Below are 25804 nucleotides of genomic sequence, written 5' to 3'. Positions count from 1 at the left end.
GTTGAAGGCAAAGCAAGCAGGGGAGTGCTAGGACAGGCTTGGACTAGTTGTGCTCTTCCACCTCAACAAAACTTAAGACCAGCAAAGAGTTTCAGGTGGGCTGGAGGGGAAATGATAACACAATGATAACCTGCTGGAGACAAAGACAGCTCTTTCCTTGAAGGACACAGCCCCAACCCCTTCACAGTCTACAGCATGACCCCGACCCTTGGAGAGCAAACCTCAGCACCTTTCCCTCCCCACTATCCCACTAGCAATCCTCCCAGAGCACCAGCAGCAGTACAGTCCTCAAGACAGTTTGTTGAGCCCATCAAATAATAATTTACTGTGATTCAATCTGTGGCTTTGTACAATTGCCAGGTGGAGGCCAAAGGAGGAGTGAATGAGGAAAGAAAAAAAGAAAAAAAGTTGTTTGCCGCAGGCTTGGGTGAAGTGCGAGATAGTCCTTGGAGGGGCTCATGCTCCCCCCATCCTCTTCCTCCTCCTCTCCCCCTCCCCCTATACTTCTCCTTTGAATCTGTCTGCTTCGTCCTTTGCTTCACCTCTTTCCCTGCGCTCTGCACAGTGGAAACCTCTCCAAGACACAGTCCAGTTACCTGAAACCAGAAGAGAACACTCGTTAGCACCCATTTGCCATCAGAATCAGTGGTGGAGTTTCCCTTACTCACCCCTCACATTTTGGGACCACCCTGCTAGTGCCTACAGGGGTAAAGCAAAGGGCTACAAAGGTATTGCGAGGTCTGGACCTGGCTCAGCAAAGCATCTGCACGTGTGATGAAAAGAACAGGCAAGTAGTCTGTGAAGTGATGGGTGAGCCCCAAGAATCTCATCAGACCTTATGCCTCTGCCCAAACACTGTTGTGGGAAGAGGCACTGTTTGGTGAGATCTTTTACCCCTCATCCAGGGATTATGGGAACCACAAAGATCCAGGGCAAACACAGCTACATCTCCCTGCCTGCCTGGCCACACACCTACTCTCCTTCCCAAAATCCAGTTGTCCTTGCCTTGCCTCTCCTTTTGTGCCCTGATGTTCCTCCCTCTCTCTCTTGGCCACTGTAACTAGAATAAGCTGGGATGCCCAATTTCCAGTTCCTGCCTGAGCAGAAAAAGATATAACTCATAGGGCACACTGTCTTAACAGAGGGGAGTGTTTCCAAGGACAACTCCCCACCTCTTCTTGCCCCTTTTTGAAGACACTGCCCATGCTAGTCTGGCCACAAGGCTGCGACAGGGACCTGGCAGTCAGCGTAGGGGAGCAGCAGCATCCACTAAGTCCATGCCACCAGCTCTGACCCAGACCAGGAAACAAGCCCCAGGTTTACAGCTCTATCCAGAGGAAGTGCTCCTGAACATCTGGAGGATCCAAACATTTGGAAAGCCTCCCTTAGCAGTGATAAGTGTGCTGGGCTCAGCATTCGGCTTAGAACCCAGGAGGCCTTGTGCACCTCAGCTGGAAGGTGTGGGGTGCTCAGGTAGTTTTTTTGCTTATAGGAAAGAAATGCTGCCAGAGTGTGGGGTTTGTGGTTTGTTGGGGTTTTTTTTGTTTTGGTTTTTATTTTCAAGGAAGAGCTCTGCTGCGATCACGGCCTTTGGCTCAAAAGGCAACAAAGGATGAACAGCTGCCCACCTCCACCTTCAGCGAGACCCTCTTAGCACTACCATTCAACATGATGTGCTTCTCTTTATGACTCCAGCAGTTGTATAAAGCGTTGAAGGGCCAGTCCAGGTGCTTGGGAGAACACCCAAAAAGGCATTAAGGGCAATGTTGCACAGGCTTTTCTCTCACACCCCAGTGCAAAATGTCCTTAGATTTACAGCATCCCCAGTGCACTCATTCCCAATTGTCTCTCTCTCCACTTCTGCCACAGAAGGAGCTGGTTCCACAGCCAGATGTTCCCAGGCATTGGGTTTAAGGCCACCCAGCTCACACAGAGACACCAAAAGGAGCTCTCTTTCACTGCTGTCTAGCAGGAGTGGAATGATTTAAATAAATTAATCATTTAAAAAAAAAAGGAAAGAAAAAGTAGAAAAATACGGACAATCTGAAAATCACTGTGTCTAGCTCCAGTATGCACAATTTATAAAAGCAAAACAGCCCCAGTATGGCTAATTCTCAACACTCCATCAGTTCAAAATGTCCCATGGGACATATCAAATTGGGAAAACATCGTACTTTCACAGTGAGACAGGTCTACTCCGAAGCATTAGGACGAGGCAGTTCAAGTGCATTAGGAGGCAATGTGCTCACCCAGCTCTTCATGTGAACTCTTCTAGGGTCAGTCTGATGAACACATAGCAAGTCACACACCTTCAATGTCACCTTAACTACTCTTTCAGAGGGGCAGCATGGAAGGAGCTTTTCTGAGAACAGCATGCCTAAATATGTATTTTTTTTTTAATTTAGTTCTGTAGACTCTTGTTCCACAAAATAGGGGCGGGGGGCGGAATAAACAACCTTGTCCTTGCAGACACTTCCTCAGGAAAGTGGGAATTTTGACTTACCTATGTTTTGAAAGAAAAACACTATTTCAATCAAAAAGGTGTTTCTATAATACCTGTTGCTGAAATTGTTTCTGCTGCATTTGTTTGCAGACGAGTGCATCTGCAGTTTCCTCCTGCCCTACTTCTCACATACCCTTGGCTGCACCTCCTCTCCTGCTTTCAAAACTCACCATAGTCATGATATCACACATTTACAGTTCATACAGCCAGGGCCACTCTCATCTGGGGGATTCAGCTTGCGCAGCTTGTGCTGACGGATCTCTCGCACCAAGGTATAGAAGGCATCTTCAACACCCTGAAAGAAAAGAATTGCTTGAAACAGCTTTCCACTTTAAGAGGAGACAGTGGAGAGAAGAGAGGGCTCTGCTACGCAGCTAGGTGCTCCTAGCACTGTCTTCCAGCAGTACAGATTGCAGACTTAAAGTCATGAAATCAAGCTGGGAAGACTAACAGGGATCTAGCGTGGCACCTGAACAGAAAGCAAGATTTAATGAGCAACTATGAGGCCAAGGAGCTCCTAAGTCTTTGAGATTAATCAGCTTTCAGCAGCCTGAATGAGTTCTACTACCCAAGAGAAAAGCCATCAATACAGCACTAAAGTTATCAGCTGCTCCATTCCCCTTTGTGCTCTGGGAGCCCCAAACGGTCCTTCCAGCACTTGTACATTCTGCCTACAGATCTGCCAAAATAGACTATGAGGTTAGCCAAGTCCCCTAAAGCTTAGCTGATATGCAGTATCAGGGGATGGACAGGGGGTATTCCCAGAACCTTGAAGAATGTCCTGAGAAGGCACCTTCCCTCCACTGCTGCCACAGCAAAAATTATGCCATTCTCTGGGCTGGAAGCTCAAGCCTCAACAGGGCTTGGATCATCCCAATGGAGCATTTAGCCTTAAGAAAGCAATTAACCACAGCCCTCACTCATCTGTTTGCAAGGTGGTATTTGCCCATTCCTGTCTCTCCAGGACAGCACTGGAGAAAGACAGAAGGAAAAGAAAAAAAAATTGTTTAAAACTCTCTTCCTACCTGTCTGGTTTTGGCAGAAGTTTCTATGTAGGGGATCCCATAACTCCGGGCCAGGTCCTGTGCTTGCCGCGTCTCCACGGTCCGGGCTGGTAGGTCACATTTATTTCCCACCAGCACCATGGGAACATCATCTGAGTCTTTCACCCTCTTGATCTGTTCCCTGCAAGAATAAGAAGTGCCAAATTGAAGGAAGAAAAGGCATGAGAGGGCAGCTCCAGGACACTCCCCACCAGTTTCTTCATCAAGAATTAACAGCTATGTCTCCCTTCCTGCCAAGTGCCTCGTGCTGGGCTTTCAGGGGAACATAAAACACCACAATGCATAAGTAAGCAAACAACAAAATAGCTCAGGCAATGTGCTGGTTTGGTCTAAGGCAGAATATTTTTGTCTGACTTTTCAGTCTGATATCCCCAAGGTAATGGACCATGGTGTAAAGAGGCCACTGCTCACACCTGTTCCTGTGGAAATTAAGGCCACCCAGAGCTGCTGGTGAAGGGAGCTGAGCTTGCTAGAAGGGGCGAGCAAGACAGGTGACCCAGCCTGGACAGTGAAGTATTCCATGCCGTACACGTCATACTCAGTATAAGAGCTTAGGGATCACTGCTCCTCTTCTTCAATGGCTGGAGTTCAGGGAGGACCTCATCTGCCTGTTTGCCCGTGAACCCATCCGCACTTTCCTGAATCCAGTTCTTGAGTGCAGCTCCTAGCTGTTGGTCCAGTCATGGACCTTCCCAGCGGTGACTGGTGAGTGTGGTTATGGGGGAGCTGAAGGAGGTTGAATACTTGGATGTATTTCATTATTTCCTTATCGACACTGTTATCTTCCTTTTATTATTATTGTTGCATTAAAGGTGTTTTAGTGTTTAAGTTTCCAACCCGCAAGCCTCTCTCATTTCTTTTTTCCCCTTCCTGTGGGGGAAGCTGGGACTAAAAGCTGCCCAGTCTAGCTATTGACCTGGCCAGGGAGGGGCTAAACCAGGAGAGGCACTTTTGGAAACAAAAACTAGACACACTTCTGCTCTTCAAATGCAACTGTTTACAAAACACACCATGAAATGATGACAATCTATATTAAGACATGAGCTTAAGATAGTTTCAGCTAAATAACAACAAATACTCAAGCAGTTACTTGCATTATTTAAAACATTTTAGATCTAGTAATCCCCCCAATGGGAATTAAAAAAAAAAAAAATTCACCTGCAACCAGAATTTACAGAGCTGATAAACCATCTTTTGGCAGCTGTAACCCTTTCTGCAGATGCACAGGCAGTGTTTGCTTCCTTTCGGTTTAGTTCAGGTCACTCAAAGTTGAGAAACCAACTGGGAAGCAAAAAAGCCGTAAAGTTTGCATCTTCATTCCAACCTCGAATTTAAAACTAGGTGGGCAAGGATGAGATCTGCCAGTTCTAAAAAAAACTTAAAAGCCAATATGACTACAAACAATCCATTCAATTCCCTCCTGACAGATAATAACTTTCTTCGCCTAATAAATAATTTAATTTCAGGCACAAATCAACTTTTTTATCTGCTCATGCATCCAGAACATTCAATGTGGTTTTATTTCACTAATAAAAGCATTATTTAAAAAGCCAATTTCTGCATCCAAAAGCAGCTGGAAATAAACACACACAAAGAAAAAAAAAAATCAATAATAATTTTTAATGTAGCAGAACACAGAAATGAAGTCTGACTACCCATATATGTCATAAAGCCACTTACATGTTCCACGCAACATCCTGATTAGCAAATGCAAGTACTAACTTTAGTGCACAGGCTACACTTAGCTGGAGAGATACTTCCTAATGGTTAGTAACCAGGGAGAGCCAGCATTTCTCCGGAGAATGTTTTTTTTTTTTAAAGTGCAAACACAAAGTGCACAGGCAAAACAAGATGAAAGCCAGTGATTTACATCATGATTAAAACCAGCGCCTGAAACAGAGCCATCCTGTGAGTGATTCACAGGCACCAGCCCTGGCACAAGGATGGATGCTGCTGAATCCCTCAGGTGATTTAGGAAAATCCCATCCTTTGTCCTCTGGTTCAACTAAAACAAACCGAATTAGTTCAACCATACAGTTATTACACTGAACACACCTGCTAGCTGAAGACTGAGACATCTCAAAAGCTTGGAGCAGCACCTTTGACTATGGAGCAAGGAAGGGCTGTGCTTTCACTTGGAGCTACAGGATTACCTGGGATCCAAGTTTATGATGAGAGGCCAGGATACGCGACCCCTTGGACAGAGCAAGGGCAGGCAGTGCCATCTCTTCCATCCTCTGCAAGTGCATCCTTTCATAGCCAAGCCTCCCAAAAAAGCATGAAGCAGAGAGATCCCTCCCTAACCTAGCATCAGGGCAACCAAGGGAAGACTCCTTCTGCATTTATATTATCATCTCCTTGGCCCTCCACCTCTGCAGGGGTGACGGCAGCAGGGGGGAGAAGCAGGATAGGTAATCTGGGTGCAACCAAAGCAGGACCACACCAGGACTGGGCCCCTGCTCTGCCACAGCCACCCCAGTACATCCTCTTGGGCAAGTCATCTTACTGGGGCTCTGCCTCTCCTCCTGCTCAGTCTTTGCCCTTGGCTGAAACCAAGCCCAAACACTCCAGGACTGCCTTTTCCCACACGAGTACAGCCAGCACACTGGGGCTTCACTGCAACAGCTGACAGCAGGCCAAGCAGCTCTCCCTGTTCCTCCCTATCTCCTCTCCCAGCTCCAGGTCCCAGCCAATGTCACTAAGATTGATTACACTAACAAAGAAATTCCATTAATTAGAGAGGTAAGGGAAAGGATCACAGAGGATCAGCTCTCTCTCTAGTCACCATAAACACTTAAACATTACATTACCAAGTCCCCAAAGGCCACAAGCAATCCCTTCAGATGGGTTTTATTGGAGTCACTGACATTAGCTGTCTGCTCCATCTTTTCCCTGGAGAATGGCCACTTGAGCTAATTGTCTTTGCTGGCAGTCAGTGCTTCCACCACAGGGCCTGATCTAAAAGGGCGGGCAGGAGGGCGCAGCACCAAGGTCTCCCTTTTGCACAGGGCAAGAGGAAAGGGGCCCTTCATAGGATACCAACCTATATTGGTGAATGTCTTCGAAGGACTTGGTGTTGTTGATAGCAAAGACGCAAAGGAATCCTTCTCCTGTTCTCATGTACTGGTCTCTCATGGCACTGTACTCCTCTTGCCCTGCAGTATCCAAAATATCTAACAAGCAGGTCTCTCCATCGATGACGACTTGCTTTCTGTAAGAATCCTGCGGGCCAGAAGAAGGAGAGAAAGGAAGGAGGATGTGTTAAAGGAAGGGCTCAGGTTCTGGCCAAGCAAAGGGATGCAGTGAGTGCATATCTAGGAAGACATCAGGTCACACCAAGCACGTGTTTAGCTCCCATTAAATAACCGACTCAAACCATTTTAAAAATGGGAGGGGAGGGAAAGGAAAAGAGAAATAAAGAAAAAAAAAAAAAGGAAATTAAAAAAAAAGAGGATAAAAGGAGCATCTGAGCAGGTTTTCCCTTCTCTGGCAGAGCCACAGAGAAGACAGACCCTAGCTTGCTCTCCCCATTCACAGAATCACAGAGTGGTAGGGGTTGGAAGGGACCTCCAGACATCATCTAGCCCTACTCCCTGCTAAACAGAGCTTGATAGTAAATTTCTTCTTTAAACATGAAAAAAAATACCACACTGTGAACAGAGTGTTTCCCACAACCAATCAGTGCCCAGAGGGCTTAAAGAGAGGCAAGAACTACCCAAGCAAGTCCTTTGAAGTCAGTGTTTTTCCCTGCAGCAGAGGCGACCACAACTTATCACAGCCATGAGAAGGCCTGAAAATCACCCAAGGCAACTCTCACAAGGTTTCATTTTCAAGGCAGGCTGCTCCCCACCATGCCTCCTCCCCAAGCCTGGTCTCACCAGCAAGGATGCTGCTGGGGCAGCCCCTGCACAGAAGAACAGACTTGCCTCTCTCTGACTGCCAGCCCCTAGGTACAGCACAGCCTCCTCGACCCTCAGCAAGAGAAGGAAGCCAAAACTAAAAGGTATAAGTCAGCAATATGACCATGACAGCGGTTTGCAGCCACTCCTAGAGGCTACCGCTGCAGTTCAAACTGAATTCAAATGTCTGCAGCTCTTCCAACAACAACGTTATCAGATGAGCTTTGTTGGTCTGCAAACAAAGAGCCAACACAGCAAAGGTCACTAACAGGACGAGCAGCAGCAGCATGGAAAGGAAAAGGGGCCAACACAGCCTCTACCATTTGCTTCACCACTACAACGCTGTCATCTACGGGGGCTAATTAAAGCCTTTACCCACCTTGCAGAGAGGGCCGTGAAATCAGAGATGAGATCTGCTCTGCCATGACCTTCTCAGCCATGCCTTCCCAAAAAGGGGACTGCTGACCTACTGGGAATAAGTGTGGAGTGATGGGCTGGCTTCCAGCCAAGCACTATGAAGTCAACCGGCAGGCTGCCCTGTAGGGATGTGTTCTAATCAATAATGTATCTAGAGCCTCCTTGGTGCAAGTTAGAAGAGAACTGCTTCCACTTCCAGGGTCTCTGTGCCTGACAGGGACCAGCAAAGGTGACCCCAGTATCTGCTCTGCCCAGCAGAGCATCCTCCCACCCCTGTGTCCTTGTGTCTGTCCAGCAGATCAGCCTCTCAGCACACATCCTGGCAATTAATTGCCAAGTCCCCATTTACAGGAGATCTCGCCAGCAGACAGCGTGCCTATGGAGATGCAATCCCATGACCTTAGCTCAGGTCATCAACAGGCTGTAAGGCCAGCCAGCTCACTACCAAAGCAAAGGCATTAAGTCTTAGAGAGGATGCTTTGCACCCCACTCCCCAAAGGAAGTTGGGACAAGCTCTCCCCAACCCCTGCTTTGTGTCCAGCTTCAAACTCCCCTGGGACACATGGGATGGCAGCTCAGCCATCTCTGCCACGCTGCCAGGTAACTTGGCTGCCGCTGCAGGGGTAGCTGTCACCAGTCCACACGTGCAGCCACCGGCAGCCTGCAGCCTCAATGCTTTTCTGCAGCACCTACGTCCTACCTCCGCCTTCTTCCAGATGGGAAAACGGCCAGATCCACCTGTGAAGTGCTGGGGAGCAAACCCAACATCCAGTCGGGGCTCAGATTCATGACCCTAGGTGGGTACCAGAAGTACCCCAGGTGCACTGAGTCACCAGGCCAAGACATCCATTTGTTGGAAACTATGGTCAGGACACAATCAGAGGTTTGAGAAACCCATTGCTAGCAGACTGCTAAAAGCTAGAAAATGAATCAAAGAATTTCTCAGTCTGACTCTTTATTCCATCCCTGCTCACCACAAGACACTGCCAGCGGCATAAATTCCCTCAGTGCCTTGGCCCTCCCATTCCCAAAATAAGGGTCTTATGACTCCTTTGCAGTCCAAAAGCAGGCGTGTGTGAGCTTGTGCTGTACCAAGTTGGCTAGCACTGAGTTACACACCTTAGCACTAGTGAATCAGGAGGGAAGGAAGGGAGCAGGCACTCAGTTGGGGTCTCAGACCCAGCAAGGAGACAAACTCACTTCTCCACCTCTCCTGACCCAGACAACACCTTCTCAATTCACCTTGACCTGCTTGCATTCCCATTGGCAGCACAGCCCACAGTCAATTCCTTTAAGTGGTGGATAAAGCCTTTGCTCCATGCACATATACTCTTTTTCCCCCTTCTATCCTGCTCATTTCAGCAATGATGTTATTCGTCAGCCAGTGAACAGTCGGAGTCAGCTCCTGGGCATGATCCAAAGCAGCTCAGTCACAGGAGGGTGGTTTGTTGGTCACATTTTGGATGGTTGGCAGGTAACTGTGTGTTCTGAATCCCCACAAAATTAAGCATGATTTAAAGGAGTCACTCTGGAATGAGAGAGGAGATGGCCGGGATGGGGAGAATGAAGGGCACAACTGAGGAAGCTGCAAAGGCATCAGCGCTGGTGGGACTTGCAGGGGGAAAAGTACCAGAGGCAATAGTAGTGAATAGCAGCTCATAGCTGCTTATGGTACAGACTAGCCCAGCTTGTCAAGACTGATCTTGTAAGAGGGGGCAAACAACGAGGTTGCTGTGATTTTACAAAAGGGAGCAGTTCAACTCGGTAAGAAGGACCGGGTGGTAGCCTCTCAAATCAGCTGAGTGACACCTGGGGTGAGGCAGAGACCTCACAGCCTGATACTGCTTCAGTTAACAACTCCAAAAGCAGGTACTGAGCTCTGAGCCCCAAGGCCATGGTGGACCACTGAGTACCCATTTCTGACAGCTCAACCAGCCTTGCCAAGGGCCAGTCAACCCACAATAATTGACTTAGTCTCGATCTTGCCAAGAGGTGCCAAAGAGTTTTCAAAAAGTGTAAGATTAGCACCTGAAACCCCTTCTTGTTGAAGGAGTCAAAGGAGTCAAACACCTCACCTGACCAATGGGTCGATGGGCCTGCACCTGTCTCTTTCCCCAAAAAGGGACACCTTTTGGGTAATGAGTCATGCACCTCTTGACTTTGTTGAATGTTCATCCTGGGAAAATACTAACTTGAGTTTCAATTGTTGCTTCTTTTATATACGTATATATCTCATTGTTAACCAGTTGTAATCATCGAGCAAGTGAGTTTAACAACAGGAATTCTGAACTTGTTTTACCTGTCACTTTAAATAAATTATCTACTGTTTCAGCATTGCAAAATTGTTTCGGAGTCCTGTGAGGGTCTGACAGACATTTTGAAACTGGTTAACTGCCCTGGTGAAAGCTGACTTGGCTCACTGGCAGCAAGTATTAACCCTATGGGTGACAGCCTCTGAGGAGGCTCTCACAGGTAACACTAACTCTGACCATCTAATATACATATTTCCACATAATCCTGTTGTCCGAGTCCGGGACAATGGATGGATTCAGCCACACGTAGGCTTCTCCTCTTGAGAAGCTTAGAAAGCAAAGGGGGCCACCTTGAACCTTGTGACTCAACAGGAATGTATTCCCCAGCCACGTATCAGAATTTTACCTATTTAACATAGCACTGCTTTAGGAGAAGAGTCTCTTCCTATAGAAGAGCAGAGTGGGCTGGGGCTAGGGGAAGAAGGGAGGAGAGCAGGTGTCTCTCAAGACATGGCAGGAGTGGGCAGGGTGAGTAGGGCGTGCTGGGAAATGCCATGCAAAGTTTACATTCCCCACTGCTTGTTTACATGGAGAGAGCTCCCTGCAGGGTACACACAAGGGGCAGGCAGCTGGAGACAAAAAATAAAAAAAAAAGAAAGAAAAAAGAAAATTGGTTGCCAAAACCCAAGACAGTACTCAGTCAGAGCTGCCTCTGCCCACCGCAAGGTCCAAGAAAGGACCCACCCATGCAGAAGTTGTCTTTTGAAGGCTGCTCTCCAACAGGCGCCGTTTTACCTAAAACAACCTGGAATGGGTTTCCAAGAAGAGCATAAGATGCTACTGGTGACAAGCACAAGAGGGGAGAGGAGTTGCAGAAGAAGGCAACTGCATCCATAAGTAAGGTGCTGCACTGAGACTTAGGATCTCTTAAATTAAATTCCAGTCTTTGCTGCTGACTTTCTAGGTGACCTTGGCCAAATGACATAATAGCACGTGCTTTTAAGTGCTTTCTCTCCTTCCCATCTGTAGGATAAGATTATTTCTGCATTTCTACCATGCCTTGTCTTGTTTATTTAAGTTGTAAACTCTTCAGGGTGGGGACTACATATGCAACACCTACCAGAACATATTTCTGATCCCAGCTGGGGCCTTTTAGCCATTCTGATTATAAAAATAATAACTCCACAACCACAGCTGCATTTATACTCATCTGGCAGAGAATCCTTTAGGACTGCAGACAAAGAGGTTATTGTTCAAAAGGCAAGATGGGGCTGCTATTTTCCTTCCTAGGGTGGACTTATTGTGCAGAGCAGCAGCTGCTGCCCACAGCTCAAATGGAGGTGTAAGTCACACCAGCATAGTTAGCATCCCACTAGCAACCATGAAAGCAGTTGGAGAATGGAATATATTTTTAAAAAGTTAAAAAATATATATAGTGTAATGGGTATTAAAGACCATATCCGTCTCCTATGCACAGCCTGGAGAGGTCCTTGCCTGCTTCTCCAGACAGGGTGCTGAGAGCTAGACAGGGAAGTGCTACCATCCATGCTGACTATGAGACCAAATACTTCAAACCTTTAACTCTTCACACTGGAGCACAGGCAGCACTCTGGGAATCACAATGGTTCAGGTACTTAGCACATCTTGCTCAAACTGCAGAACATACATAATACAACCAAGCTCTGGTAAAAGCCATTTCATGAGTAAATCTCAAAACATCCTGCACAAGTTGTCAATATATTTTATCTTATTTCTCAGGAGGAGAAATGGAAGCAGAGGCATAAAATGGCTCTTCGCTTCCAAACGTTTAACCCCTCCCTACACTGTCATCTCATCAGAAAGGAGGACTTTTGTGCTGCTTCTCAGTCCCTGCCTGCTTCTGCTGCCTTCCCCTCTGCCTACTTCTACTGTCCTTTTGCAGGAGGCACAAGCCAGGCGCTGCAACCTCCAAACATACATGTAGCAACTTGGAACATCTCCACGAAGAAGATGCTTAAGTTCAGACTCAACACCAAGCCAAGCACCTTGTTAGTTAGAGATAACATGGAGAGAGCAAGAGGAAAATACATACACAGACACCATGTCCAGTGCTGCTTACCTCGATTGTGGGGTCATATTCATCAACAAAATGATTCTGAATGAGCTGTATCGTCAAAGCACTCTTCCCAACGCCACCAGCTCCCACCACCACCAGCTTATATTCAGTCATCTTCCAGCCGACCCCAGCTCAGAAATTCCAGAAGCACCACCACCTGCAAGAAGAAATACAGCCACCGCATTAGGAGAGGTTCCCCCACCCCCAACCACTGCCAGCTCTGCAGGTGGGGCTGAGCAGTCAGCTCCCCTTTTCTGCCAGAAAAGGCAGAAATCTGCAAAGCACAGCCTTATTCCTCAGGTACTGAGCATTCCCAGTGTTTTCTGTACAGCCCAGGAGTACCCAAATACTGTGAGGTAGAGAAACTGAGGTCTGGGATCCAGCACATTGTAATGCAGAGACACTAAATTCCGCAAGGCAGAGGTGAAGGTATATACCTCTTAAGGTTTTAACAGTTCTTTCAAACTGCATGACTTTGGTAGCGATTGAGGATGGGACAAGGTAAACCCACTTCACTGCTATTCTGGATGGCAAATTGCCACTTCTCACTCCTTGGGGTGAAAATCAACAAGCCACCACCAGTGATGTAACCTGCTTATGAAAGTGTCCATGAAGTTGCCACTGCAGGGTATTCTGCTTCAGGACCACTCTGATGCCTCATCTCAAGCTTGTGGACATACCACCCTGGCAAACCCGGCCTGGGAACTGGGAGATGGTGGGATGGCCATGTGCCCCAAGGATCATGAGCTTTCTTGCCTTCTTCCCACCCAGCACAATGACTATCCTGGGAATCTAGCCAGAGAAAGTTATACCTATTTCAGTCTGTTACCCTGTACCATGCCTCTAGGATCCACTGTCTTTCTTTTGCTTTTATGGTCTGATGCTCTGGGGTCTCAAACATGAGATAACCTCACCTAAAACCACGAAACTTGGTCTAGACATTCTGCACACAACTGCAACATGCAGAGTTATTTAACCTAATACTCTCTGCTAGTAATGAAGCTAACTTTAAAATGTGCAAAATAATTCATCAAATTGAACACAAAACTGTTTATCCTGGGATAAGTTGCAGTCCTTCAGTCTGATGGTCTGAATGCAAACTTCACAGGTACTCTGAGCAAACCTCGAGAGGGCAAGCGCTTCTGACAAGAAAACAAAGGTACAGGCTGTGCAAATAAAAAGTGAAACCTAAAGCAACCAATTTGAGAGGTCTGGTTTCCCAGAAGTGCTCAGCACTTCCTCCAATTTGCCTTTTCTGAAGCTGGCAATCCAAAGATTTGGAAGCCTTGGCAAATGTAGTTTTGTTACCAATGCCCATGGGATCAGAGAAGTTGTCACATCCCCTCCCCCCCCACAGCCCCTGCAAATACGCTGTTAGTTCCATGCCTTCACCTTCAAGGCTGCATTAAACCTCAAACCACAGGGCAGGTTTAAGGTACATCCACATCCTTTGCCCATCCTCCAGCTAATGATGCCTCCCACTGTGCTGGCCACTGCAAGAGGGAGGATGACTAAAGAAGGGGCACCCCTGCTCCCACAAGATGAAGTTAGCATGCCCCACAGGGGAGCAAGAGATGCTATCATGGGAAGTCCTAATTGGGAATGATGATCAGGATGAGAAAACTATGCTTCTGCAGTACCCTGCGCTTGCCATGGCCCCTCAGTAGAAGAAAATTCAACCCGCCACACCCCCTTTAAATTTCTGCTCAACTCCGCTGATAAAGAGGAACTTAAGTCAGGAAGATTACAAAACCCTGAAGGTCTAACTAGAAATCCACACTCATTGCACTGCAACCCCAGAGTCAGATACTCATCTGCAGCCATCTTCTGCAAGCTCTGGGGAAGCCACCCAAAATGCAGTGGGTAGCGGGAAGATGAGCTCACAGTTCCCCTGGCCAGTTGCCATTTGACAGAGCCTGCATCATCACACAGGGATTAGACAAACCTTACCAACACATTTAAATCGCTCCACTCTCATCCCTGGGCTCACCAGCTCCGCTCCTGAAACCCTGGAAGCTGGTACAAACAATGCCAGCAAAGGCCCTTTTTAGATCCAGTCTGCAAGTGATGCTTTTGCTAATGCAGCAAACAACTAATGGAAAGGAGGCCAGAACTTTCTGCTTTCAATCCCCACCTGACTGCAACCTTAAACCACTCAGACAGTTCAATCACCCACTCAAGCCGGGAGCAGTCAGACACAACCGCCTCCTGCCAAAGCCCTTTTCTCAGCTGCTGTCTCTGTAGCCAGAATGTAAATAAAGCTCATGCCCTTCTCAGCAAGCAGGATCCTGAAGGGAGGGCAGGGTAGAAGCTGCAAAAGAGGAACCAGAGCACAAACAAGATGCCAAGCAGGACCTCTGGTTGCTGTGCCATTCTTCACTCCTGGAGAAGCTGAAGGTTGCTAAACACAGAGGAAAAGTAAGGGAAATAAGGTGCAAATAACGTGATACCCTAGGTCCATACCCAAAAGTGCTACTGCTTCCCAGAAAAGTCCGGTTTTCCTCTGTTCTGGCTACAAGGAAGAGATGCAGGTTAAAAGCAAAGCTACAAGAGACAATCTAAGTGATCGTACTAATTGTACACACATTGCTCTGCACCACTAATGTGCATGTTCACATATATGAGCTTCTCGCATACACTGCATCTCAGGGACAAGAGAGATCCCCACCCCAGGCCTCTTATCTCTCTCAGACAGGAAAATACAATTACCATAAGGGACTGTGACAGACTATAATAGGGACAGAGGAGCAAATGCCAACTGCCCCTCTCCATCCACACTGCTGGCCAGGAGGGAATCGCTCCGGCAACAGAACAGCTTCACAGCTGAACACAGAGGGTTCTTGAGGGTCTGAAGAAACTCTGCACCCAGCTCTCATCTCTAAGAGGGGATCACTTCATGGACATCACACCAGTGAAAGGCACTGCTTGGCCTGTTACTTCAGAAGGCCCCCAGTCCACAGCTCCACCAGCCTCCTGGTCCGCACTGCAACAGGAGGTGGGTGCTGAGATGGTCAGACATAGGTCTTCTCCTGCTCTGGACCCCAGCTGAGCTACTGAGCTCCACTGCACAGCAGACAGGCAACCACATATCAGCAGGCCCTGCACATCACTGCCCCATCCCAGAGCTTTGAATTCTGACTCCGCTGGAGAAACACAAATCTACAGCTCCCTGCTCCACACCCACCCAAGAGGTAGGGAAAATGAGAGGGTTGAAAAAGCTATTGCTCCCCACCACTCACAGCCAGTACATGAGCAACTGACATTAAAAAACTCTGTAGTGCTGGTGTTTGCTCACTCACACTGTGACTAGAAGGTGCTCAAGCCTCAGCTTTCTCTTCACTGTTTTGCATGCCATCCTCACTCTGGCAATGGCAGGAGAAATTTTGCCGCTTGCAGAGTATGCTGAGTCAGTCCAGCTCACGAATCTCTGCAAAACATGTCCTAATGTAGAGCAAGAGTGTGGAGAATGATGGACAACTCTGGGCACAGCTGCCTGAATTAATGTGTGATAATTAATCAATGTTTAAATGGGCTCTTTTCCTTTCCCAAAGGATCCATGAGGCAAGCTTGTCACACGGAGCACGCAGACCCAACTGCTCGACAGAGCACATGCAAATGCCACAGAAAAATAAGCCTGGCCAAAGGTTGTAGGGAAAGCAGCGATTACCTGCAGCCAAGTGTTGTTATAGTTGGGCAGTTGGTCTCTTCCCTAAGTTGACCTTATCAACACCATCTCATAGCTGCCCATTGTGTTCTTTGCTCCCCAACATTGGAAAAGCACGGATGCTTATCAGTGCACGCACAAGTTCCAATGCAGGGGTGGCTATTCCTCAATGCCATCTGAGCATCACCACCACCACCGTTCAAGAAAGAGTCATCCCAAGGACCATGTTTTTGGCTCTCCTACACAACAAAGTCAGGGAAGAGAGTAAGGCTCCTGCCAAAAAGATGACAAGATACCACAAGTTTTCATGCTCAGTCTGGGGAAACACTGGATGGAGGTTTATAGTCTGTTGGTTGTTGTAAAAGCTGCTCCTGATTTGAGGATTTCTAGAGGAGGATAAACAAGAGTTTCTATTTGTCAGCGGCTAACAGAGAGCCTAGAAAGAGCTGACCACAAAATAACAGAGGGAAACACAAATGCACAGCCCCTTACAGTCCCATGCTGAGCACAAACAGCACTTCTTCCATCCTCTGCAAGCTCTTCAGGATCTGAAAGCCTGGCCCAGATCACCGTCTGTTGTGTTCCCTCCCTATCCAAATCTATCACCTCTGCACCCCTGGCAAAAGCTGCACAGGGCTGTCAAACAAATAGCTAAGTGAGACAAGCAAAGAGGAAAGTCGCTGAGGAGCACTGTCTGGAAAAAGAAGGTTTGGGATCCATGTGCCAAGCCAACAGCCCCACCATGGAGCCAGAGCTACTGCTACTGTATTTCCTGACCTCGTGGATTTTCTCCCATTGCAAGAGGACCCTGGCTCCCATTCAAAGCTGTCTAGGAAAGCCTCATCAAGTGCTTCCACCTGGCAGCAGCAGCCACTCCCAGCCCAACAGCTGGAGCCATGCAGCTCTAGCAAACAAGAAACACTTGCCAGCCTTGTGTAGGAAACCTGGAGAGCAAGTGCCCAGCCCCAGTGGGCACCAGCATCCTACCTTTGTCTTGCAGGAGAGGATGAAGGTATAGATGAGAGCAGAAGGCACATCTCTATCTTTTCCCCCTACCTGTGCATGACAGGCAACGTTGGATGCTTTGCCCACAGAAGCAAGGGCTGAGACATTTGGCGTAAGCTTTCGTGGGGCTAACACCTAAAGCTGGTGTAGGCATCAAGGTTACAGGTGCTATCTAGAGATCCAACTCTGTCCTGCAAAGAACAACCCAACATTCGTCACAGTCTCTCTTCTCCAGCACAGAGCTTCCTCTGCAGGGGGAATGGTGGTTTTGGGCACCTGACTGAAATCTCCAGAAACTCACTCAGCAGAAGCAGAGGTGAAGAACTCAAAGGATTTGGCCCCATTAGTACATTACATCACACCACCACAGTTACAAGAAAAGCTCAGGTGTCAAGTGATCACATATAACAATCTTCTCTTACAAATCAGCCTATCCAATGCTTCACTTCAATTTACTTGTTGCTTTTTAAATTAACAAGTTGGGGTGCAAATCTAACCTGAAGTGCTTGGCTGTTGCCTTGCTGGCTGTGTACCTGCAAACTCAGACAATACAATCCACTGATGAGAAAAAGAGAGGGATGCCAAAGATGGAATAATACTCACTAATGGGGGCCCTGCTATGGAGAAAAGACTTGGAGATAACGTCTTCTATTAGGGAAAAAAAAAGAAAAAAGTCTAAGAGGAACAGAATTATTTCTTCCATCTTCTGCAAGCTCTTCAAGACCTGAAGGAAGAGGCAGCCTGTCCCAAAAGACTCAGCACAAAATGTATTGTTCCCAAGATAAAAAAGAAAAGATCTAAGGAATGACATCTTGCGGGGTCTCAAAACATAGGCATGCATTCAAGAAGAAACCTAGGAGGAAGAATAGTAGAAAGCTGCAGGCAGGTTTGAAGTACAGGCAGATCTGGTAGAGACGGATTGCCTCTCCACAGCAGTCATAAACATGTTCCAGCAACAAAGTTCTTTGCACATGGTCTTGAATGGACATGGACAGGTCCTTGCACCAGGCCCAGCCCTTGCAGTTTCTAGCTGAAAGACCTCTGGCAACACAACCCCTCTGCCAGAGACTACGCAGCCACAAAAGTCTTACAAAGTCCCTGCTCGTCTTCCCTCTCCAGAAGAAATGGAAAGACAAATGAAAACAAGTTAGCACCATCACCTCACCAAAGCTGCTACCTGTTTTCTGTTCCCTAGTTTCTGCTTCAGCTGTCTGCTAGTTGAGTAAAAGACAAAGCTGTAGAATCACTGGCTGTTAGCAGTAAGCAGGTCCAGCTATGCTGTTCTTGCTTTCCCTCTCAAATAATAAATATTCTTAATGAAGTTCGTTTTTGTCAGCTTAGTCTAAGAAAAATAAGTGGTAGACAGCTATATCTAAACCACCCAAAAGAGCAACCAAACTACACGAGTCAGTAACACAATAAAACCAAAGAACAAACCAACTAACTGAGAGCCTTCCCTCTAGATGAAGAGATTTTCTCACCAGCCAATACAGGCCACCAAAATTACTACATTCCAAATAAAGATTAGCAGGCCCCTTACCTCAAGAGCTTATAAACCAGAACTGCTCATGCCCACATCTCTAGCATCATGAACATGGCATGGGGAGTAGCATATCATCACAAAACTCTGGCAGGTGTTGGGATGTGCCTGTGAATCACAGAGAGATCTTTACTTCCCACCATCGCCACTCTTTCCTTCTCCCCGACAGCAAGGAACTCATCCCACCATAGTCCCTGCAGAAAAAAAAATCTTCCAAATTAACTTCCACAGAAAGAAAGCATGCTGCTCTGCAGGTCACTTGCTGCCAGTCCATGGCAAGGTCTGAAGGAGACTGGCAAGCAAGTGACACAACCCACCCCACTGCTGAACACAGACACTTAAAAACACAAGCAGGTGGAAGAAACCACCTGGGCTAGCACCCAAGTCACTAGCTGAAAACGCCAGTTGTCACCATCTGGCAGGGCCAGTGGTGCAAAGAAACCAAAGACTGTTTTCAAATTATGCCCGCGATTTGTGATCTAACATTTAAGTGCTGTTTGAGACTCTAGATGAGCAACAGTAGCCTATGTAAAGAAAGAGGAGATTGGAATTTTGCCTGAAAGCCTGGTAAAGGTGGATGCACGAAGGCATGAACACACCACAAAGCAGGCTAGAACAACAGCAGACAACTAATAAATAAAACCTCAACTCTTATCGTGCAGTCAGGACTGAGGACCTAGTGTTGACTCTGCCAACACATATGGGAAAGTGGTGTGGGGGAGGAAAAGCTCTCACAGCCAAGATGCAGAAGACTGCAAACTGCAAGGGCTCCTCCACTTTCATCTTCTCTTCAGCCTCCCAGGGCCAAGCACGTGGCTCAGAGGCAGATGCTTCCCTGCCTGGGCTGGCAGCTCTCCACCTCACCCTGGAAAAGATCAGACCTCCCAGCCTTTTTCATAAAAACAAATGAAGAATATACTCTGTGCAATGGAGAGACCAAGGTGGAGCTCAAGAGAAAAGGTAGCTTTTAACCTTCCTTTGCATTAAAATACCATCTATAAACATAAATGGGATGGATGAAAGGCAGCATGATGTACCTTGAGCAAATGAAGAGATGGGCAGGTACCCAGGGAAGTTTAACACACACACACGCATTACAGACAATAACACCTGTAACAGCTAAAATTAGTGGTAGGCAACCAGAAACACAGGCTCTGAGCGATCTCTTGCCTTGCTAGACTTGGTACCAAACTGTATTAATGTTCCTACAGTATATAAAGTGCAATGAAATAGAAACTTGGATCAGATGAATATGTAGCAGCAGTGTAAGCAGATCTCGAATAACAGCTGTTAACAGGGACAGAGAACACCAGGCTTTGGGGCAAAGGCTGAACTGCTGGCCATGCGTGAACGGGAACACCATCCTCCGCATTGTAAAGACAGGAAGGGGGATGGATACAAGCCAAAGGACGGGCCCAGAGTCATCAACGCATGGTAAAGCTGGGAACTAAATTCAGGCAATGTGACTTCCCATCTAGGGTCTTCACAAGAGACAAAAATATCCCAACAGAGGTTTTGGATGGGAAAGCTGCTGGTCTCCAGCTGGGTCTTAGAGTCAGGCTGTCAGAGCTGACAGCTCCCCCTCAGCCCAGCTTCCCTGGTTCTCCCCATAAGACTTCTATCCTTCTCCCCTTCCCCATCCTTCTTCTTGTTCCTCTCAAACAACTGCTGACAGGGAAAAAATAGAAAGTTGGTGTCACAAAACACATTCATTTTCACTCAGAAACTGTAATGGAAACAGGTCTGGCTGTTCAGCTTCCTGCTTCCTTTAAATCCTAACACCTATGTATTTTTTGCAGCAAATAAACAGATAAAGAAATAAGGTAGTTGTAACTGGGAAGTTTCAAGAACTGTTTTGATAATGTTTTTAGTTTTTAAGACTTTTCTTTTAACATTTAATGGAGAAGAGACTTTTTAAAGGCCGGTTTTTGGAGTAAAATGTTATTACAAAAATATTGGTAAGCACTGGTCTCCAGGAATTAAATGGTGCACGCAGCTCACATCCTATCCCACTATAGTTCCTACAGCAGAAAGGTCCAGACAGTGAGCCAGGTCCTTTTGGATCAGGTGGAAGAAGGTGGAGGCTGTTGGCCAGCAGCAGAAGAGCAGACAAATGAGTATCTTGAGACGCGAGGAGCCCCTGTAGCACTCACCTGCTGGATAGCTAGCCAGCCCCACAGAGAAATAGGGTCCCCTTATCTGCAGATGGCTCAAGTCCCACTAGAAGGAAGAGAAACACAGAGGAGGAGTGAGAAGCATCCCTCTCTGTAGGAACAGCCAGCTCTGGCTGAGTTGGACTCAGACAGGTGTATCTTGGGGATACCCTTTGGTTAGCACCCAACCTGGCTGCCTCAGCTCCCCTGGGACAGCACCTAGGATCTTGTACTGGGAGGGGAAAAATAGAGACAATCCTTACCATCCTCTCCCACACATGATATATGAGAGGCCACTAATCATATCCTCCAAAGTTTTATCTTTTCCAGGCAAAGGTGGTACAGCATCTGTTTTGCTTCCCTTTCATTTTTCAAGACAGAGGGTAGAACAGCACAGTTACAATAGTGTCATCTGCAGGCTAGTGGTGGGTGATGGACAATCCATCTTGGGATTCAGGAAGATGACTGAATTTTCTTCTTGCCTTTCTATCCCCCACAGGACACTGACAAAAAGCTGCTCGTACAGCTCATTCAAAGGAACAGCTTGCGTGACCCCAAACAGCTAAAATCAGATACTTGTCGAGTGTCTCCTTTATTAGTAAGACATTTAATTTAAATGATCAAATAGAATGATCATCCTTCTGCATTCATTTAGTCTTTGCAGGCACACAATTTTACTAGCAGAGAAGGGATGAAGGGGAAGAAGACATACAGCAAAAAAAGCAAACCTGCAGAGCTCACTTTAGTAAATCTGGGAGCTGGGTGAATACGCATTAGAAAAACCAAGGGGCAGGGCATCTTAGGAAGCCAACAAGAAGGGGGCAGCGGAAAGAGGAGATAAAAGGAAGTGAGCAGACACCTGCTGCTAGGACCCTGTCCCTGTCTCCTTCCCACCTGGACCCATTATTACCAGGCTGACACAATGCTGCTGCAAGCATGAATATGCATTGGTCACTATGCAGCAGATATTCAGGGGCACGCTGTTGATTTATTGATCCAGCAGCTGCAGTGTCAGCCAGCTGCAACCTAGAGCAATGGCAACACTGAGCATGGCTGGCAGAGAGGTCTGGAAAAGATCTCCAAACCCAGCCCTTTGGTAGCCAAGGTGAGTGAATTTGTCACAACCAGGTCTGAAGCCAGGCAGACATCCTCAACGCGCTGCGCGTGAAATACTGAGCAACCATCACACAACGGTGACAGAAAGAGAAGTCCAGAGGTTAAGGTGCAAGATTCAAGTCTCTATCAGCAGACTACGTACATGAAGTCTGGGTCCTGGATTACCCAAACCTTACTTTGCCACTCGTGGTAAACAGTACAATAGGATTGTTAATGTAATGCTCACGTCCCCTTCCTCCGCAGCAGTTTGGATTTTAAAAAAAAAAATAAATCCAAGCTATGTTGCTGTGGGTGGGTTATTTAAATATATCACTGTCACAGCACGGACCTGCTGAGAATAAGACTGAAGATGTACGGATTACAGCTCTCCATACTGAAAAGAGAGGACTCTCCCTCTTTTGGCTCTGGAGTGACAAAAGAACATTATTGCACAGGGTCTCATCCTGCCTGTCTTGCAAGCACCACAGCACAGACAGAGTTCATGTCCCTTTAAGTAGCTTCCATGCACGTTCAAACATTCCACCCCCGAGGAACACACTGCTGCAGATGAAGGAAATAGTAACTCCACCCTGCAATGAGGAACCCACAGCAATTAAGCGACTCGCTGATGGACAGACAGGAAACTTATGGTAAAGCCGGGAATTTCTGTTCCCTCACGTTTGAGCTTTTGCCACAGGACTGTGCTTCTCATCAATGGCTGTGGTTGATTATGCAGAGGACAGGAGCACAACGCCTACTCCATCACTCCATCGCAGCCCCCAGCAGCTGCTGGCAGACCTGCACAATCAGCAGAAAGGGGCGGGGTGTTTCCTTCCAGAGCTTCCTCAGGAGCCCGCAGCAATGACAACATGCAGGATTTCAGTGAGCTCACAGCCAGCATCCATAGGCACATTAGAGCTGAAAAGAAATCACGGAAAAACAAGACATCAACAGTGAAACCTGACAAACTGATTACAAATGCGTAAAGCCTCCTAGAGCAGCAGAGTGGTTGAGGTCCCTCTGAAAACGCCTAGAAGTTCGACACACCTACATCTTCTTGAAATCTGTCAACTGATCCCCTGTCCCTCAAGATATCCCTGGTAAAAGCAATGAGATGATCCAGGTCTGGCCATGGCACTGCACTTGACACAGAGATTAAGCTCCAGAACCCTGCCCTACCTCTTTGACTTAACTCGGGTGTTCCTCTACACAGACCAACAATTCATGAGCCTCATTTGGACCAGCATAACAGCACTGGCAAATGCTCCCTCCAGACACATTAACCAGATTTGCTTGTTTCTAGGGGGTACAGATAGGAAGCATACCGTGCCCTGAGTTTCAGGGAAAATAACTCACTGTGGAAAAGAATCACAGTGTTCATGAAGTGAATGGACAAAAAGATGCAAGGGAGCTGGGGCATGAGCTCCCAATGCAAAAAGAAAGAAGAAAATCTGCAAGTCTTCGCAGGTAGAAAGCCTCTATTAGGAGAAGTCAGCCCGCAGACCAGCATCTGCCTTGGCAGGTAACCACACACAGCTGGTACTTAAAATACCTACAGGTGTTCTTCAGCACCTGGTTTCCCCTGGGAATATACTGAGACTACACAAAGTACAGCCAAAATATCTGCAACTTGGGCTGGAATAATCATGGCCTGGTGAAAGCAAAACAAGGCAACAGGAGCCTGCAGGTGCTCTTCTAGATGAAGCATCCTTTTGTCAGGCATGACAATGCACCTCCATCACAGACCAATTCCTGCACAGCAAACTCCCCGGGCAAACCCCACACAGCAGCAAGAAAAGGTCACACAAATGGAAGGAAAAAAAATAAAGTGAAAGAAAGAAGGGATTTTCAAACTTTGACCTGTAGTGCACTGTAATTACTGTAACATAACTTCACCACAGCAGTGTAAGTGACAGCCAGGCATGAAAGATGTAGAGAATCCTCACAGCACCCAAAATCGTGTTTTACTCTTTCTAATGAAAATAATTTTTAAGATCTCATCCTGCCAGATGATCTACCAAAAAAAAACAAAACAAAAACAACAACAAAAGAAACACAACATGGGGAGGGGGATCCTATGTCAAAGTTTCCACTTCACAGAACTTCTTTTCAACTCTGGTTGTCCCTACTGTCAGTAAAACAGTCAAATATTTATCTTCTGAAGCCACTTCCCTAACACCTTGCAGCAATGAGGTCCCCAAGCTTTTTCACCAGGCTTGTATATACAGCTTCCCATTTTCTTTCCCAGCATCCAGCCATCTTTCTGATCCTGCTGCCCAGACACAACTTTGCAATGCTAGGGAAACACACATTGCAGATATTTAAAAAAAACACATCAGTATTCATTTGAGTTACTCTTGAACTTCATGAGGCACATACAAACAGTTCTAGCTTGAAAAAAACGTAGCCACAAAAGACAAACTTCTATCTTGAAAGCTGACTTCTCCTGACACTTCTACTAAGTCACCATACATGTGTAGTACAGGCAAGGTATAAGTTTTGGTTTTGTTGGTTTTTTGGTTTGGGTTTGGTTTTTTTTTAGTTTCCCTAAGGAAGGGAGAGGATTGCCCAAGCTGAGAAGTCAGGATCAAACACACAAGTCCCAAACCCAAGATCTGACCTCAAAGGACTATCTTAAGGAGAGAGTAAGAAGTAGTACAGTAAAATCACTAAAGCCAAGACAGTAAACATGGGCTGAGGGCCTCACTTGGTCTATTTTAATTTTCAGCCCTAGCCCACTTGGTACATTCATCCCTTTAAGTATCTTGAGGCAGTACCAAGGTAGATGAAGATCTCCTAGGAAAGAAAGGATTAAAAATACTCCTTCATTCAGTCAGGTAGGCACAGAAACTGCCTACAGAGCAGCTATAAAGGTTAGCAATCAACAAGTAGAAGGAAGGAGGTGACTGAGTTGTTTCCTCCTCCCTGGGGATCTCACTGTCATGAGGAATTGCACACAGTGCTAGTGGGCACTGGCACATGGGATCAAGGGCCGAGTGTCTTCCTAAGACTTTGTATGAAGAAGCAAAGCATCCCCCACTCCTTTCCCTACCATTGAAGCCTAAGGATGAACAGAGCCTCCCTAAGGAATTTCTGCAAGGAGAATGACAAAAATAAGACTGAACATGTTATATACTAGCCTGGGTTCATCCACCCTAGTGGAGGTACAGGCATCCGTTAGGCAACGCCTGGGGACCACAGCAGAAGAACTGCTGCAGCAAAAATCAAGCTGACACAGGATTCTTTGGCTTTGGTTTAAAATATGAATAAATAAATCTATCTACCAAACCCTGAACCTCCTTTCAGCCCACTGGGAAAAATCCAAGCATTTGCCTTCAATTCCCCAGCATATAATAATACAATTATATTATATTTTCTATGTGCTATTAGATTTGAGGGGGGTAGAATGATTTGTTACATGACCTACATCACACACGCTGGGAGCATTTCATGTTATCACACTTTACCATCAGTGCCCAGCCACCAGCAAACAATTCCTAACCTTTTATTCCATTGGTTATCACTGTGCTCAGCATCTGCCCTCACAAACACCAAAAACTGAAGAAATGAAACTGATATTTGAGATACACTTACTGGAAAAGGGGTTGAAAACTGGACCTCACAGCACTAAAACCTTCATACTACTATCTCTTGGGCTACAGCAAATACCACTAAAGAATCAGTGGTAGGGCACAGCTGTTGGAACAGAGGTGGGACGTGTACCAAGAGACCACAATCTACATGCTTATTCAGACCCCTTTTCACATGTTCAGACGGGTTTGTGGTTTTGGGGGTTTTTGGGGTTTTTTTTTTCAGTCTGCTACTGTAAATATAAATTGGAACAGCTATGAAGTTGTTGTTCAAGTGGTAGAAGCCTGGTCCTATGCATGGTATGGGGTTCCTGTCCAGTTCTGCTCACCCACAAAATTTGTCCATGGTGCCATTACTGACCATTCAAGACTGCAAGAGTCTGACTAATGATAAAATGTCACACAGCTGTTTGCAGGTTTTTCTTTCCCCCAATGGTTAGGAAAAAAAAAACCAGACAGGTGAAATGAACTGGCACTGTTAAAGACAATGATCCAGCCTAACCAGATGATGCAAACCTAGCTCTTGT

General features: G+C 46.7%; 1 protein-coding gene across 2 annotated transcripts in view; it reads right to left on the bottom strand.

Moving 5' to 3' along the window:
• Positions 1-297: 297 nt before the first annotated feature.
• Positions 298-25804, bottom strand: part of HRAS (HRas proto-oncogene, GTPase) — a 42749-nt gene continuing 17242 nt past the window's right edge. Inside the window, exons 1-6 of one of the 2 annotated variants that reach the window (XM_069857763.1) lie at positions 14694-14808; positions 12234-12387; positions 6611-6789; positions 3529-3688; positions 2674-2798; positions 298-596 (exon numbers count right to left, since the gene is read on the bottom strand). In XM_069857763.1, coding sequence (XP_069713864.1) covers positions 2679-2798; positions 3529-3688; positions 6611-6789; positions 12234-12344 — 570 coding nt within the window. In that variant the 5' untranslated portion in view covers positions 12345-12387; positions 14694-14808 and the 3' untranslated portion in view covers positions 298-596; positions 2674-2678. Of the gene's footprint in view, positions 597-2673; positions 2799-3528; positions 3689-6610; positions 6790-12233; positions 12388-14693; positions 14809-25804 lie in introns of those variants that run through there. The other variant, XM_069857762.1, reaches the window with a different exon arrangement.

The sequence above is a fragment of the Phaenicophaeus curvirostris genome, chromosome 5 (assembly GCF_032191515.1).
Source record: "Phaenicophaeus curvirostris isolate KB17595 chromosome 5, BPBGC_Pcur_1.0, whole genome shotgun sequence".
In the NCBI taxonomy this organism is placed as follows: Eukaryota; Metazoa; Chordata; class Aves; order Cuculiformes; family Cuculidae; genus Phaenicophaeus; species Phaenicophaeus curvirostris.
Note: the sequence above shows the minus strand (reverse complement) of the source record. Positions and strands in the feature narration are given on the sequence as shown.